This window comes from Polypterus senegalus, chromosome 7, assembly GCF_016835505.1.
Source record: "Polypterus senegalus isolate Bchr_013 chromosome 7, ASM1683550v1, whole genome shotgun sequence".
Classification (NCBI taxonomy): domain Eukaryota; kingdom Metazoa; phylum Chordata; class Cladistia; order Polypteriformes; family Polypteridae; genus Polypterus; species Polypterus senegalus.
Window position 1 is genome coordinate 145,488,183 of NC_053160.1, and position 18,624 is coordinate 145,506,806.

Here is an 18,624-nt window from a genome sequence, read left to right on the forward strand (position 1 = left end):
AACCATAATTCGTTCCAAAACTCTGGTCGTAACCCGAAGTAATTTCCCCCATATTGTATGTAAATACAATGAATCCATTCCAGACTGTTACAGTTCCATATGAACTGTATGTAAATATATTTTTTTAAAGATTTTTAAGCACAAATATAGTTAATTATACCATAGAATGCAGAGCATAATAGTAAACTAAATGTAAAAACATTGAATAACGCTGAGAAAACCTTGAACAACAGAGAAAACTAACACTGCAAGAATTTGCGCTATAGCGCTACGAACCGCTCACTAAAAACCCTTTTTTTAAATGAGTTTTAAGCACGGGGAAAAAAATGAAAAATCTGTAATTTAATAACATTTGTAACATTGCAACAATGCACGCTACAAACCGATCGCTGTAAACAGAAGTGAAAACAAAAACAAGCCTAGTGCATTCTTTAACTGCCTTCTCTACCTTATGCGTCCAGCCCGCTCTCTCGCGCGCACGCGCCTGTGTGTGTGTGTCCGTGTGTCTCTCTCGCTCTCTCTCTCTCTTGCTCGCTGCACAGGGAGAGACTGAACACGTGCGGAAATCATTGGCGCGCACAAACCAAAAGGGAAACTGGCTTGTTTGTATACCGAGTGTGTGGTCGTGAACAGATGCAAAAGTTTGGTGAACTTTTTGGTCATAAACCGATTTGTACGTGTTCCGAGACATTCGTGAACCGAGGTTCCACTGTACATTGATTATATTGGACTAGCCAACCTGCGGCGGCGTACCATACGCCGCATAACCAGGCCGTTTTTTTAATGATTTTTAAGCACAGGGAGAAAATTAACATTTGAAAAATCGGTAATGTAATAAATCAGCAAGAAAAGCAACATTATAACAATGCACGGAATGAACCAACACAGTAAAACAGTTTGCTATGGTGCACGCGTGCGTCACAACCGAAAACTCGGTTTTTAAAGACTGCTTACTTCATTGTGTTTTAACCTCAGTTGTAAAGGATTGTTTTGAGGATCCCATGGGATACCCCTCGCAAACCGTTTAACACGCTGCATATGGCGATTCACATCCGCAAGAAATACGCCTCTATGAACAGTCAACGTGGCTCGGAGGTGCCAGGAGTTGGTGGGCATGGCTCCTTCTGCGTGCGCCATAGGTGTCTTACTTGTCGGTGGCTCAGTGAGTCCACGCCCCTTCTGGCGTGCTTTCCATTGTTGTCTTGCCTTAGTGAATTATATATATAGATTATTATGACCTTAATTGATGACTGCACTGCACTTTTCATTTTTGAAAGCTTTATTTTTGAGAAAGTAAGGACAAGCACATCTTTTTTTCTGTGTGTGTTTGTGTGTGTGTGTCCTCACTGCCCAGTCCATTTTGGCACATGACTTTCAATGTCTTGGTTTCAAGGACATAGATGCCAGATTTTGGGCACCCGGGGCATCACATTCCATAATACACATTCAGAATTCAAAACTACAGCAGCCCATACACTTTCCTTTCTTATTGAAAAGATTTGGCAAGAGATACATTTAGCTCCTACTTATATAAAAAAACACAAATTGACACTGTAGACTGTAGGCAACAGCAACTCTGTCTATTAACCAAAACAAAACTAATTATTACAGAATAATGCTATTGAAAAATATAGGAATTACACCAAAAAAGGATCAAAGAATGTTTAGAAACTTGAAGGGACCATGTAGCACGCTGCAAAGAAGTCACCCTCAAGTGATAAATGCAATACAACATGTAAACAAAGCATATTAGTAATATAACGAATCATGGTGTATAGCATGTTTCAATGACTGTACATCCTTATGCCCCTGACATTTTGGCAATGCATTTTGCACATAAAAATATAGTCCAGTGGTCTCAAATTCTGGTCCTAGAAGACCACAGTGGTTGCAGGTTTTTATTCTAACACTTTTCTTAATTAGTGACCTGTTTTTGCTGCTAATTAACATCTTTTGAATTCATTTTAATTGACTTGCTCTTGATGACTCAAACCCCTTAATTGTGTATTTTTCCTTAATTAGCAGCCAAACAATAATGAGATACAAAATAAGCCAAAACATGACCAACATTGTTGAACATACAATATCTGAAAATAAAGAAAGGTGAAGGTCTCAGGAATGCTGATCCTCTCAGGTCCACAAAACACTTTAACAGTGCTCTCAGAAAAGAGAAAATCAATAATTTTGGAAATATATGCCATTGCACAATGAGAGCAGCAATGAGCCATGGAATTAAAGAACGGGTTTAATTAACAACAAGAATCAGAGCCTAATTAAGCAACTGGTTGGAGGGAAATTGGTTGGAGTTTGAGACCCTGACTTAGTTGGTCTTCTGTTGGCTCACTCACTTCATGTTTAATTTCTGTTTAAGGAAAGAAATGAAGCAATTCAGAGGAACGATGAAGAAATTCAGGGGAACAAATATTAAAAAACAAGTCAATTAAAATGAAAGGAAAATGAGTTAATTAGTATCAAAACCTGGTCACCAATTAAAAAAAGGGTTAGAATGAAACCCTGCAGCCACTGCGCCCTCCAGGACTGGAGTTTGAGACCACCGTTATTATCCATATTTCCACAGTTTGCTCAATGTGAATTATAGAATACTTCAAGTACTGCAAAAATGTGCCTCTGGGCACTGTAACCTATATAATGCTGGCTGTACCCCCTTTTCTAACCTGCTATCATGGCTTCTCATTGAAATAATTAAGGTAACTCCTAGATCTCTCTCTTGTCTTCTTTTTGCACTTTTAAGATTAAAGCTCAGTCACTGATCTGTGACTCTTTCAATCACATGCTTCCAAAATCAGATACAATGTGGATAGACATCTTGGTTTATGCACTGCATGGCACAATCACTGTCCCTTATTTCCTAATTTAGCTCTGTGCATTGGAGGCAAGCTGTCTTTTTTCCTCCTTGGTCAAGTGAAGAAATTGCAACACAAAGGGACAATGACAAGAGCTTAGAATGTTCCAGCTTATAAGATCTAATTTCATATATTCTTCCTTCTCCATCTGTTTCAGTTTCTTGTGAAGATCTGATTCTTTTTCCTCAGATCCTTTACTTATATTTTCTTGTGGATTTCATTCCACCTTGAATCCCAGTGAAGGAGTCTCTGTATGGCAGAATCAGGCCCAGTCACATTACACGGTTTTTCCAGCAATTTTCAGTTGTGTCTTCAATTGTGACTTCAATTACCTTAAGTTGTGAAGTGTGACATATCCAGTGACTCAGTCCAACTAGTTTGAAACTCACCTTGTGTAGGAGACAGACAGCTGGGAAAAGGGCTGGTTTACTACCAGGGCAGAACAAATGTAGAATTGGCCAGCAAGATGAAAAGAAGCATCTGTAATCAGCCAGTAAAAAATAATGGAGGGACCATTGGTAGCTGGAGTTGGTTTTGGGTCTTTACCTGGACAAGATGCCCATAATGTGGAAGGACAATAGAGCAGTAATTCCTGCCTCTTGTCTCCCCCTGTACGCTAGATGCAGTAAACATGAATATCGGTACCTGTTTGGACCACCACGAATTGTAATCTGTTAGTGCACCCCTGCTGGGGTCCAGAGGTGCCGCTAGAGGGTGCTGCAGAGAGTTATACTCAGTACTATTTGGGGTGCTCCCTAGCCTTCACACCTGACAAAATCAAACAGGTTTAAGTTTGTCTTAAGTCATATTAGTGGCCTCTGTGTGTGTGTGAGAACTGATAACCGAAGTGCGCCCACTTGGAAGTGCAATGAATGTAAAACATCTATGGGAAATAAGGAACACAGATGATTTGACATCACAAACAGATGTTCGTCTCATGTCTTGATTTTTACATATCATGATAGGAAGGAATAAAGAAAAAAAGGACAGAGATTGATGTTGAGGTTGCTCTACCTATTAACCCTTAGCATGGCCACTGGCTCTGTGCGACTTCTCATTATTGGCTGTCAGACAAAGTGGAAAGCTCGTGATACTATGGAAATGTGAAACTCTAATAGAAAGCCATCAAACGGTCACATAATTTAACATCTCCAGCAATTTCTAGTCATGCAATCTGACATACTCAAGTGACGAGATCAGCAACTGTGGTCATTAATTTTGACATCCCCTTTGACTTTAGGTTGTGTAATGCGACATCAGCTTAACGAGTGCTCTGCCTGATAAGGAAATGGACAGGTAATATACTGTAAGAATGAGCAGGAGACAAACAAGACAATATTGTGGTTGTTAATAGCAAGGTTCCTTACAAAAAGTCAAGATAAGCCAAACTACAAATCCATATACAAAAACCAAATATTTAAAAAGTTGAGGAGACAATTTTCAAACCTTTAGTCGATTCACTCACCACTGCAAAAGATTTCTGTTCATGTATCCGTAATTTTGGACAATCATGAAGTGTGTGATGCTGACCTTTATGTCATTGCCACGGTGATGTCACTTGGTGGTTGTACATGGTAACGGCGGGAATGGAACCCATACCAAATGCTATCCAAAATGGCAGTGTCCATTAAAAAATAAAATATTGGTGTGCCAAGTGAAATATGTATGTTTAGGTGTATGCAAACAATTTCTAATCGAAAAACTAATTAAAGAAATGGACTCCATGCATTCAAAAGTAAACAGACGAAAACAGCAAGAAAATACGTGGAACTGGCATAGAGAAAAACTTGCAACTGCTTCAATTCATAACAACAAGCCCTTGTAAATAACCTCAGGCTGTTTGATTTACACTCAGCACTCCCCTTATTAGGAATTATGTTTTAAAAAATATTCCTCTGACCTCCAAAAACCCAAATTATAAACAACTTTACTTTATATATGTCCATTACTTATATCTTGCTATCCATGAATATCAAGCTGTGGCCAAGTTGAGGCCCCTTACTGTCATTTCTTCCCACTTAATGCGGTATATTCTTAGGCGTGCCCACTGACATGATCCTTCTGATCTGTAATTTCCAACTTTGTGTCCACTATTCTACCAATTAAATTTCCTCTTCATCTTATAACCATCCCAACATTAATTTTCTGGTTTCCAATGGAAGTAATTCTCTTTGAGAACAATAGCTGCAAAAACCCACTCAATGTCTTGTATTTAATCTATGTGTTTTTTTTCTTAAATAGTGTTTGTGATGGGTCATGTGACTGTGAGGTAAAAATAGCCAAGTTTGTCTAAGCAGAAATTCTGTGATACACCACCATCTGTTTATTGCGTTAGTGTGCAATGAAAGACATAGCCTATACTGTAAATACCATTGTTGACACATCACAGAAAGATTCGTTTCGCAAGTAAGACAATGTAATTAATATTCCCCAACCTGTGAAACAGTCAAACTGAAAATGGCAAAGACACATAAAAGAAATGACGAGAGCATGAAGAAATGATAAAGGCAGACTTGTTAGGTGAAGGGACTGTGAAGCTAGCTTGAAATGTCATAATGAAAATAATTGGTGCAGCACAAGGATGTGACGATTTTCGGGGTGTTGTAGGGAGTGGGTCAGTATTGCGTGAAATCTAACGGGCCTCGCCATTTAAGCGGCTTGATATATTTCAATCTGCTAGTAGCGTGAACTACATATTTGTAAGACCATTGAGAAAACCAGAAAATAGCAAAAGTGTAAGATGGGCTGTAAAATCAGAGCCCCCTACATTCAGCACAATGTCACTCAGTAGCATTACACATTTCAAACTGGACTCTTCTCCAGATTCTTCATCAAGATTTATCTTATCACCCATGTAAGATACAAATAGTGGCAAATTTATAGAAATAATTTAGCAACGTGACTTAAATGAAAACTAGGATCAACTGAATAATTTGCAAACTCACACAGAAGAATATAATTTGAATGAATATTTTGAAAAACGTTCTTTGAAAAAAAATAATGTTATTTAAGACATGGTAAATTGATTAATATTATTGTATTTTTTGACCGCTTTATTCCTTATCTGACATCATAATTCAAGTTACCAAGATAAGCGAACATTCATATTGTTCTTTCAAAAATCTTCACACCCTTTTCATGAGTCATGAAGAAGAATTGATTTCTTTTTTTCTTCTGAAATTTATAGTAAGAGTTTACATTGACAGTGCTATACATCAGTAATCTATTCCTTGTTTTTAATGATAATTACAATTTTACAATCAATTTGTTTGCTTCCACTTTTCTTTGTCAGTAATACTCATGTGAGAAATATGCTGGAATTGAAACAGAAGTGTTTCTTGTTTTTCTTATCATATGGCCGTTCTTATTTGCTTATGCATAACTCTACAGTCATTATGGTAAAAAAGAGAGATGTGTTTCTTGGGGCCCAATATGGTGCTAATTTTCTTATTTGGGTCGTTAGATTTAAATCTTTATAAACCCCTAATCAATGGAAATCCTAGTTTTTTTATTTAACCCTTTTTGAGCTCTCTGCAGTGCTGATTAATAGGTCATTTGACTCCAGCATTAAAATATGGATGCCTATGGCTTGCAGTTGAGTGGGTCGGTGATCAGCCTCATAACCCTACTCCTTAGCTTCAAGTAATTACTTTTCATCCACAGTTCCTACTGCGTGTGCTCTCACTACTCATCTATGTGGGTACTGACTAAAAAAGGGGGCAGTCAGGAGAAAGAAAGTGAGGATCAGGAGTAAAAATGGAGTTGTAAACTAAAGCAAAGGCCAAAAGAACCAATCACGAGAGTCATAATGCCAACTGAAAATCAAACTCAAAAAGCAGAACATGTTTCAAAAACCAGATTTGGTCCAATCTCAAATACTGAATGACTGCTTAGGTGTCCTTTATACTAGTTGCCCAGATGACGTCATAAGTGGCAACAAACTGGTGCATTTTGGGATAGATTGGGCAAAGTGGTGGCTCTGAGGATAAGGATGTGTCTTGGTATCCCGAAGGTTGCTGGTTCGAATCCCCCATCACTGCCAAAAAAGATGCTACTCTGCTTGGCCCTTGCGCAAGGCCCTTAACCTTCAATTGCTCCAGGGGCGCTGTACAATGGCTGACCCTATGCTCTGACCCCAAAGATTTCAATGGATACAGATGATGCAAACTACACATAATTGTCATACAACATTATAGCGAAAACAAAACGGTATAGGAAAAGACGATAAAAAATAACGAACTTCAAAATGAAACTGCTAATTAAAATTCTGAGTTCTGGGCTGTGAGAACCCCCAAAAACAACACCAAAATTATGTTTCTAGCTGTAGAGAAGCCTGAGAAAAATTAAGCTCATAACAATTTCTGGTCAGGCATCCCTTCATTCTCATCCTTGTCTAGGGTTTGTCTGGGATTTGGGAGTCAGGGTGTGCATCTTGGGTTCAATGGTTCATTATTGTCATATATACTGAGTAGGATGGTCTTTGACCAATTTACTGCTATTATTTTTCGAAATAGTTTGACATATTATTGTTCCTTTTCATTATCTGCATTGGTTTCATTTTTGATCATCAAAAAATGTACCTGGTGGTAAAATCAAAAAGCTTAATTTTGTTGAATGAACAAAAATGTTTATAACACAGAGGAAAAGAGCAACTGGTAATTAAAATTAACTTCAAAACATTACATTAATACAACATATATGAGGTACATCACCTCAAAGGACGACAACGGGCTTACCGAGACATCGAGCTTTTACTTCTAAAGCGATGATTACAACGTGAATGGCACGCTAGAAGCAAACCCGTCAAATGTGGTTAATCAACCTCATAAACAAAGCAGGTAAACAAGTCCAAGGTGATAATGAGTCCTCTGCTACAGCTTTTCCCCACGTTACAAAACACACTCCAGGGCAGCATTTAAAGTGTTTACAGAGTATTTAGCCTCCTGCAGAGGTAAGGCACACAGACTGTAGTTATCTGCCTTATGTATAATTTACAAGGGCAATATTTAGCAATGCTTAAAAGAAGATGCTGTGGAGTTAGTCCAGCAATATAATTCATGGTTACTTTGCTCTTGAAAATATTATTACTGCTATTACTTGGCCTTGATAGCCATCACTATAAAAAATAATGCTTTGGGGGGAAAAAATGATAGCTTTATTAATGGTATGAACTGTGGCAGAGTGAAGCCAAGCTGCATGTTCAACTCACTGAGCTGTGAATTTTATTGTGCCCGGTCATCTTTTTATCACTCAGCTGCACACGCTGTGTTCTGTTGGCTTACTGTCATCTTTTTTTTTTTTTTGTGCCCTCTGAACAGCGTTATCTTCATTTTGGTTCACTAGGACACGCCTTTCAGCTGATCAGCTGTTTAGGATAACCATAGGCCAGTATGAGTCCCGCTCAGCCATCCTCCAGCTTTGTTTGGGTATTTAGGAAACAAGAGCAGCTGAGGTAGAGACCTCTGACCCTCATATTGAAGGGATCTGCTTGCTTTTTTGTTTTTTTTTCACATTTTGCCTACAAAGCTGTCATTTAGATGAGTCAGCCATGCTTGAATAGGAGGCTATGTGCAGTTCTAAAGAAAACTCTAGGTTAAAACAAAGACAGTGGCTTTGAATTTAGATCGTTTACCTCTACATTATACAGGAATATGATACACACATATACATTATAAAGAGTGGCATGGTTCGACACAGCAGTTAGCAGTTTGCACACAGCTCCAGAATCTCAGAGATATACAGGCAGGCAATCCTATGGTGTCCTGGATAATGTACCACAGTTTGTAAGGCTCAAAGGACTGTGTCTCTGATGTGGGTGTGAGTGACACTGGAGCAGCACAAGGAGCAGTCCTGTCACCTGTTCTGTTCACCCTGTACATCTTGGTTTATAAATACAACTCCTGGTCATGTCACTTGCAGAAATTCTCAAATGATTCTGCACTAATGGGGTGTATTGATAAGGGGGTTGAGACAGTACAGGAGTCAAATGGAGAACTTAGCCATTTGGTGCAGAAAGAATTGTTTGCAACTTACCAAATAGCCTCTCCACACAGTCACAATTCATGGTGTGGCTGTGGAGGTGGTGCTAGGAATACTGTGCCTAGGGGGTCCACATCAATGGTAGGCTGGACTGTCCAGTATCACTGAGGAACTATACAAGTAAAGCCAGAGGAGACTTTTATTTTTAGGAGACTGCGCTCCTTTAATATGAGTAGTGACATTCCTCACATCTTCTACAACTCTGTGACTGCCAGTGCAATTTTCTATGCTGTGGTGTGCTGGACCAGTAATATCACTTCAAGAGTGGTGCACTGAATCAACAAGCTGATTGAGGAGGTGAGCTCAGTTATGGGATGCAGCCTGGACCCCCTAGAGGTAGTAGAGGAGGAGAGAATAAAAACAGAAATGAGTGCCATAATGAACAATGCTGCACATCCTCTCTCTGACACACTAACACTGATGGCTTTCAGACAACACATTCTTCAGTAGAAGTGTTCAAGAAACACAACTGGGACTCCTGTATACCAACAGCAATGCACCTGCAAAATGCCTCACTGGGACTGGGACTGCCAATTCAGAGGTTTTCTTTCTATTTAGCGTACATTAATATTATTATTTATTTATTTAGCCTCTGTAAAAAGCCAGATTTGCTCCAGGTACAACAAATACATTTCTAACTACCTATCTAGTGGCTTTACTATCTATCTATCTATCTATCTATCTATCTATCTATCTATCTATCTATCTATCTATCTATCTATCTATCTATCTATCTATCTATCTATCTATCTATCTATCTATCTATCTATCTATCCATCCATCCAGGAGACTGGGCTGAAATTCTATCACTATCTCTGCAGAGTCTGCACATTCTCCCAGAGCTTTGCATTTTTTAAATTTGTGTTCCCATAACCATGCCTGAAGAAGGGGCCTGAGTTGCCTTGAAAGCTTGCATATTGTAATCTTTTTAGTTAGCCAATAAAAGATGTCATTTTGCTTGGCTTTTCTCTACATTTATAATGGCTAAAACCGTACAACACCTTAGTACTACTGTTTCCATAACCCAAAGACATGGAGGTTAGTTTCACTGGTTACATTAGGTTGGCTCTGCTTGAGTGAATGTGGGTGTGTGCACAGGAGTGCCCATGGACATGCACCGTGCTGAAAGTGGCCTCCTGCCTTGTATCTAATCCAGAACAGACAAAAACATCATACAATTTGATTAAGCACATTAAAAAGTGAATGGAAAATCAGTCAATATGTTTATTCCCTTTGGATCAGTTTATCAATTTTTTTCTCTGTTTTTTAAAATTATGAAAACCTATTAGAGAAAAACTAGTACACAAATGGAAAAGCAGAACTGAAATGAAATCATTTTTATTGAATACGATTATACAGGGTGTCCATAAAGTCTGTGTGTAATTTATAAAAGTTGTAACTTTGTAAGTATATGTGATCGAAAGAATTCATAAAAAGCATTAGAAAGTTTGATGTACTGTATCTAGTTTTTTTTGTCTTTAGAAGTTTTATTTTTGCCATATTTGGGGAACTGAAAATCCATATGAGTCTGTTGAACACGAGAGAGATTCTCCCAAAGTTAATGTGTGGTGTGCTTTGGGAAAAAATCGAGTCATAGGGCCATTCTTTTTTGAAGGGTGTGTTGTTAATGGTGATAGCTATTTAGAAATGCTGAAAAATTACTTTAATCCTCAACTTGAACAATTAGGACTGATAGAGAATACAGTGTTTCAACAAGATGGTGCTCCTTGTCACTTTGCTTTGCATGTTAGACAGTTTCTACATGAGAAATTCCATGATAGATGGATTGGAAGGGGTGGACCATTTTCTTGGCCTCCACGTTTGCTAGATTTTGACTCCCTATTTTATGGGGACATGTGAAAACTAATGTTTATTCAACCAAACCTCGATCTTTAGAAGACTTGCAAGCTAAAATAACTGATATGATTGCTGGTATTACTGAAAATCAGCTTAAAAATGTTTTCCGAGAACTACAGAATCATATTACCCATTGTATTAGTAATGATGGTGGATAAGAACAATACAAAACGCAAGTGTTTCTTCTTTCTAATCCTTTTTACAGATTCTTTCCATCACATATACTTTGCACACGGACTTTATGGACACCCTGTATAAGACAAGAATATCACCTTGGTCTATGGGATGACTTGTGTGCCATAGTGATTTTGAAAGCTTTGTGTGTTGCATTTGCTACACAAATTGGTCTTAATACCAAGAAAAGACAAAGAAATTCTCAAACGTTTATTCTCTTTTTTTGGTTGTCACTAAAAATAACTGAACCCTGACTGAAGCAACAGTAGCCGATCCTGGAAGCAGGCCTGGAGTGAAGTTTGACACTGAGAAGCCCAAGATGGGAGGGTTCATGTTTCATGTTATAGGTTTAATTTGAAGACACCAAAAAGAAACAAAACCCACAAAGAAAAGAGAAGTTCAGGATCATGAGAGACAGTACCTATCCTGGCAGCATCTACAGCACCTTAGAAACCACCTCCAGACAGAACACCATTCTGTCAAAATCAATTACTTCCTATAAAGTCAAACATTTAAAATGGTTGTACTCTGTAACTTGTACCATACTTTCGTACAATCAAATCTTTTCCTAACAGGTATTCGCTGAGAGAACCCACTCTGATAACAACAGGCACAAGTCAGAAATTAGAATTAGATGGGAGACCAGGCCATTACTGGACGTTTTTATTTCAGTTTCAAATCACCAATTAACTCACTCTGCACCATTTTGGGATGTGAAAATGCATGAAGAATGTTCTCATGGACATGAGGAGGACATGCAGACTCCATACAGCAACCACATCAGTAATGACCCCTAAGTAACAGCACTTGTGTCATGAAGAGGCCCATTTATTTCCTATACACTATTGTTCATTTCATTTTTTCTAATATTGTATTTTATAAAGTTTAAAATATTCCACAAAGGGAGATATATTTTTGTGTTTCTCACTGAGTAGTGGAATATGTTTTGAAAATATAATAGAATGAATCATTGTAGTTGCAAGCTGGTTTGATTTTCTAGTTTTGTTACAGTTTATAAAAAATATATAAATATGCAGACATACGTTAATTACATTTTGCAATGCACTTTTATATATATATATGCACAAGCCCCCCATACACACACACACACACTATATACAGTATTTACAGAGAGAGAGAATTTTAAACTAAGGCTCCATATGCTCAGCAGCTGAAAGTCAGGAGTCCTGGAGGCTCGATTCACAGGCCTTTCACAATAAAAGAAGCAAAACAAGATCACCTTGAACCGAAACAGATTAGATAAACACATACAAGCTTTACCAGGATAACATGGGTTGTTCGTGTGCACACAAACAGTGCAAACCTCCGAGAAATTTGTAGTTTGAGGGACCATTAACCATCAGCTCTGCATCCAGACTTTATATCCCTGCTTTTGCTCTTTCAGGCTTACTAAGTCTGAGAGCTGTCATAAATATTAAAATGAGAAGGAGCAGCTGCATTAATACTAACCTGTTAATCGCTTGCTGTAGGACAGTCGACCCATGGTGTTAACAATGTGCTGCAGTTTCAGGCGGTGTGCCCGTGTGTGTGTGTTTTCTTTGTCCCTAGAGAAGTAAGTTAAGATGTTGTGCACTACAAAGACTCCTGGCTGCTGCAGGCCTGAGGAATGTGAAATAGTGTGCTGGATTGTGCCCAATGAGAGCCAGATGTGTAGAATTTAGAGTTATGCAGCACAGTAATTCATAAAACATTTTTCCCCTTAAAGCTGTACAAACTTTAGCAGTTATGGGCTGTATTAGTATTATCTGACATGCTTCAATGTACATTACCATGTATATTCTGCCATTTTTTTCAATTATCACATGTTCACATAATATTCAAAATCTCTCTAGTGATTAATAAATGATAGTGAATATCTACCAGTATCCATCAGTCATATTTCTGAGTCCTCTCATTTATGGGCACAACCCGCTGTTGGATTCACAAATGAATGTGTGTAGTAGTTAGTTATTAAATCTGTTAAGGAAGACAGAAATTGATGACGGGGCCTTAGATGCCTCGAAAGCTTGAATTTGTAATCTATTTAGTTAGCCAATAAAAGGTGTCATTTCACCCTACTTTCTCCTGTATCAATCTATGGCTGACACGGTACAGCACTCTACTGCTATGATCAATGACGGGTGGGTGAAACAGCAGAGATTTATTTTGCATCATTGCTCTTATCATTCATTTTGCATAGGAATTGCAAAATGTGAAACTACCTGAAATAAGGTTTTGGGAGATTTTCTAGATATTTTTTTAGGGTGGAAAGCAAGGAATATTGCTCACTAAGAATTAATTCTCAGTCAAAGCCACTGTCTCCCTCCTCGGCCACTCTCCAACTCCACCTGATCTTTCACGGCTCCAAGTACATTCATGGCACCACTCATTTGGGGTCAGAGCCTGAGGTTGTACCTTCTGTGATCACTTTCCACAATCCTGTAAACCAATCCAAGCCAGAATCTTTCTGAAGGTTCGCTGACTACCATACTGTATACCCATTTTAGCAGAAGAGAAGAGCCTCCATAGTGCTGACACATAAGTGTTCTCTAGTCGCTCCCTCGCTGTCCACACCCTCCAACAGAATGACATTTCACATTGCTTTTACACACAGAGGAAACAGTTGCACATCAGAAATTTATGTGTTAATGACATTAATGCTGCTTAGGGCAAAAGACGGTTTTTTGCAAAAGGAAACTAATTTTCATTCAGTACAATTAATTAAGATTTTTATATTTTGTTCTAGTTGTTTACCTTGATTTGTTTTTGACTTTGATTCATCTCATGGTTCACATTAAGACCTCTCTCCTGTCATTTTTCCATCTGGCAGAGCACCGTTGTTGCAATGTTTGGGAATTGTTTGTTTAATCGCATCCTGCTCCACCTTCACTGACTTCCCGAGTCTTACAGAAAAATTCTGTTACTAACCTATAAAGCTTTAAATGGCCTTACAATACATCACTAACCTCCTCCATCACTATGCTCCTGTCCGCCCACTAAGGGCCACTGATTCTGCCAATCTTGTTGTGCCCCACACTACCCTGCACCCTATGGATGACAGGGCCTTCAGTTTTATTTCACCCAGATTTTGGAATGACCTCCTCAAATTAATGAGATCAGGTCAGGTAGAGGAGAATGCGCTGGTACAGCACATTGCCGCACCAAGCACACAACAAAACAGCTCAGGATCCTGGTTGGCAACCCCCCAGACACACACGCGGTCCAGTCCCACCCTTAGGAAATGACCGTCTATCTGCCATAGCCAGGTGTTACGCAGGTGTCCTCTTGCCCTGGTCCAGCCACTGGGGTCCTCAACAATGTAAATCCTGTGAGCTGGATCACCTTTGGGGAATTGTGGTACATGGCTATAGTGCCATGACTGACGCTCTCTCACAGTGAAGGTAATGTGCCTCATTCGGGACTCCATGAGCAACCGCTCAATCGAGACCAAGTCAAACCAGCAGTACCCAAGGATTCTCTGAAGATAAACAATACTGAAGGAGTCCAGTCCTCGTCTCAGGTCATTGGATTGCATCCATGTCTCGCAACCACATAGCAAAACACGGAGCACCAGGACTCTTTTGCAATGTTATCGGCAGTGCTACAGACCCTTCTCCTGTGACTTTATGACATCCCATGATCTCCCAATCTGTTTACTGACTTCATCAGAAGAGTCACCAGAGGCATGAATGTCACTGCAGAGGTAAGTAAACTTCTCGATGCGGTCGACACTCTCTCCGTGGTCAGACACACTGCTGATGGCTGTGCCAAGGAGGTTATTAAAGGTGATCAGCTGACTCAATTCATTCTACCAAGAGACAACTTCAGACTCTTTTGTTCAGGAAGGCATTTAACTTCCTCTGACATTTGGACCCTTCTTTCAGTTTAATCCCTCTGTCCAGATGTCCAGGATAATTTCCGTTTGCACCGCAAATTATGTTATTTGTTCAGGTCTTATAGTAATCAAATTTTTATATGTTATTTAGGTTTATTGTGTCTTATTCTTTTGTCATACACATGTGCATGGGAGACGGTTTACGTTGTCAAATATAGGTGCTTCTCAGCCAGGTGAGGGGCTGTCGCTGTCCTCTGATACTTTTTCTCTTTTTCCCTCTGCAGACCATCAGAAGAGCCTGCATCCTAATGACATCACTTTTGGTTCACAAGATATTGCAGTTCCGGTCCCACAAGATCCCTTCTCTTCCTGTTTCCTCAGCATAAATCTGCCATCTTATGATTGTTTGCCAGTTTTGTTTTGAACTTAAGTCTGTAAAGACCTAATGATTTTGCTTTATTTTCAAGTATACAGAGTAGAATTTCACAAAACTTTTATGCTCTGTACTGACTATTATTAAACTTTTTTCATTGCTTTGTATATCCTGTGTTTACCTTTATTTGAGGTTTTTATGTTATTTGTTTCCAATGTTGTACATGCCCTGTTGCTTTTTCTGAATATTTCTGAGGTGCCTTGAGCATGGGAAATAAATACATTTTTTACTATTAATTGTTTTTTTTGTTTTGTATTTTTTTGTATAACTAATAATGAATTTACTTTATTTTACTTTATTATTAGTTCTGTTTTCACTTTTACCCATTTGCTAACTTCTGCTTTTGGGCATGATTATATTATTCACAGTTCCCATAAATGGCTGCTAAAGTCACAACACAGAATTCCATATTAATAATTAACTATTCTCACTCTTCTTTTGTTGCTTATTCTTTTTTTGACGCCTTGCAAACTCACTTTTGACTTTAAGTTGTAGACGTCAAAATCTTTTACTTCCATATAATGGAGTTTGGTGAAGGGGTCACAAATTTGCTGTTGTGTTAAGTTCACATTCTGATTATATGATGTTCAAATTGCTGAGAAAAGCTGATTTTAGCTTACCGGTATGTCTGTCTGTGAAAGCCTGTATAAAATGATAACTTCCAAAAAAGTTATCTTTTTTTAAACACGTTGCACTATGGTTGTCTTGTTATAGGCTCCAGGCCTATTTTTGGGTCTGGTTTGGTCCAATACTTATCTCTACACCCTTCAAAAACAATTTAACCAATGTCCAATGATAACTGCCATAGTATCTGTTAAATGTAACTGGAATTTTTGCCATCTTTTCCACTTAGAAATAGTGCCAGACCTACCGAGTTGAAAAATGTTTGCATAAGTAGTCTTTGAGATACATAATTTGTTTAAATATACATGTACGCACATACAGGGGCACACGCTCAAAGAAATTTAAAAGTGAAGAAAGCTGACAGCTTGTTTGCCATTATAAAGCACATGGTGGATGATGAAGAGAAAGATATGAACACACACAAGCACAGACAACACGTACAGACACATACAAACACCTTTAGATCTGTTAAGGTCGGTGTGCAAAGAGGTATTAAACCACCCTCCATCGATCCATCTACCTGTAACCCAATGTACTTAGTTTCAAAATAAATAGTATTTGAGTTGTTTATTTAATTCAATTTCCTGTTTATTTTACTTTATATTTATTTGTGCACATAATACATTTAAGATAATGTACTTGATTATATATTATTGTACAGTGCAATTAATTGTACTATACTGTTAAATCTTCCATTTAATGCTTTCAAGTATGCCATTAACGGGAAATTTACATGTAAATACTGTATGGATTTTTTCATAATGATATGTTTCTTCCTAAAGTTCAATACCCTATGTAACAGTATAATTCTCTTCTGCAATTCACCACAATCACAGTAACGTCAGAATAACCAAAGACATAAATTAATTTTTTATAAATAACACAACACATATTGTATGTGTGTGCAAATAAGACAAAGATAACCAAAATGGCCTTGTCTCTTTAAGCCTGCCTTCACAGCTTTTCATTCTCTCTAACAGGTTGGGTCCACTTATGCACTTTGTAAATGCCATTAAAAAACACCCTCTGCTCTCTTTTCATCTCAACCCCTTACTCTGTCACATGACCATAACCGCTTTCTCCCACCAATGAGGCTTCACTCTGGATTCCCTCTCTGACCCCAGACTGATTTGGACCTTTGCCGTAAACCACGTTTGAGGTCCCCTTTGAAGTTACTTCAGAGTCCAAGGTCAGCCCAGTCTTCTACTTAAAGCTTGAGCTCTCCCTGATGGGTCTCATGTAAATTGTGTTTCCTGATCTGGTCTTTCCTGGTCTTTCAGTCCCTCACCAGTCTGTTAGGTTTCTGTTTCAGTTGTGGATGTCCAGTTCCCCCGATCATAGTTTTCAAGATTTAATGTTTAAAATCTTACTTATTGTTTTTTAATGCATAGTACTGCTTTTTTAGAATTTAGTCGATGCAAATGTAAATCGATCATTTCCTTAAAAATGATCTCAATGAGTAATGCCTCCGCACAAGTTAACTGCTTTTTAACTATCTGGTACATTGGAGAGAAAAACAAAAAACTCCCTTTAGAGGAAAATATTCCATATCTCAGAGGCCTAATGTAGACCTTCCCTTTAGCCGTACGATCTTCTAATTATGTGGTAAGGCCTGTGGAAACATTCAGAGGATATAGAGATGAATGGATCAGACTGGGTGAGGTCTTTGAATAACAATTTGTCATTTTCTGTAAAATGGCATAAACGGTCCTTTAGGTGAGGTGTACTGATCAAGTCTCCAGAGTATACTCTGGTTAAAGTGATGGTAGTGTGTGTTTATTTGTTATAATTGGTATTTTGATGAAGGTACAAGTCCTTCAAAAACACTTGGTTCTGAAACATGTTTAGAGTGAAAATGAAGGGTATTATTCAAAATTAATTTATGGTTGAGCAGAATCTACCAAGCTCAACTTTTCTGTTTACTTTAATACATGAAAATATACCGTTTTGAAGTGGTATTGTCTTAAGCCCTATTCGGAAAGGGTTAGTTTTACACCAGAAGGTGGGGTAAAGAAATTACTGGACATCCTGTCCCATTTTTACTGACACGTCCATTCACATGGGACTGGTTTAACCTGGGGTTATTTTTTATAGACTTTTAATAGAAGGTAAAAGGCTCTATATTCTTCACTGACAACATTCTGTAAAAATTTACTGATATTAGAACATTAGAATATTTTAGACGAGAAAAGGCCATTCAGCCCAACAAAGCTCACCAGTCCTATCAACTTAATTCTTTTAAAAAACACTGTCTAGTTTTGAAAGTTCCTAAAGTCTTAATGTCTACCAGAGAGACATTTATTCCAAGCGTCTATGGTTCTTTGTGTAACATTACAGTGGGGACGTCTAGGAATAATTACTCTATCTTTTGGTGTAAAACTAATTCCCTAGAAATTGAGCTTTAGTTGAAAATTGTATTTTCAGGTCATTTCACCTTATTTATATTTCATATCGTTTCTAAAAAGGTAATCAAAGGTTAGCATTGCTGTCTGTGGGTTTGACAATATCATTGTATGGTGAGAGGCTTACATGTTGAGCACTATTATGTTTTCTCATACTTTTTATATATTCACTGTCCTTGTGGAAGGGCATCACAACTTCTGTCACCATTATAAACAAGTTTGGGTTTGCCTGTCATGCCTCCTTAGCAATTTGGGATGCAACCAGGGTGGACAAATTGTAAATGCATACCTGGTAGTTCAGGTCCACTTTCCCATAGACCAGCTTTATATACAGTGATCCCTCGCTATATCGCGCTTCGACTTTCGCGGCTTCACTCCATCGCGGATTTTAAATGT

The 18,624-nt window shown here is 38.3% G+C and overlaps 1 protein-coding gene across 1 annotated transcript in view; it reads right to left on the reverse strand.

Annotated features, from left to right (window-relative positions):
- Positions 1-12,578, reverse strand: part of LOC120532902 (globoside alpha-1,3-N-acetylgalactosaminyltransferase 1-like) — an 80,731-nt gene extending 68,153 nt beyond the window's left edge. The window contains exon 1 of the mRNA XM_039759380.1: positions 12,405-12,578. Coding sequence (XP_039615314.1) covers positions 12,405-12,438 — 34 coding nt within the window. The 5' untranslated portion in view covers positions 12,439-12,578. The remainder of the gene's footprint in view (positions 1-12,404) is intronic.
- Positions 12,579-18,624: the final 6,046 nt, after the last annotated feature.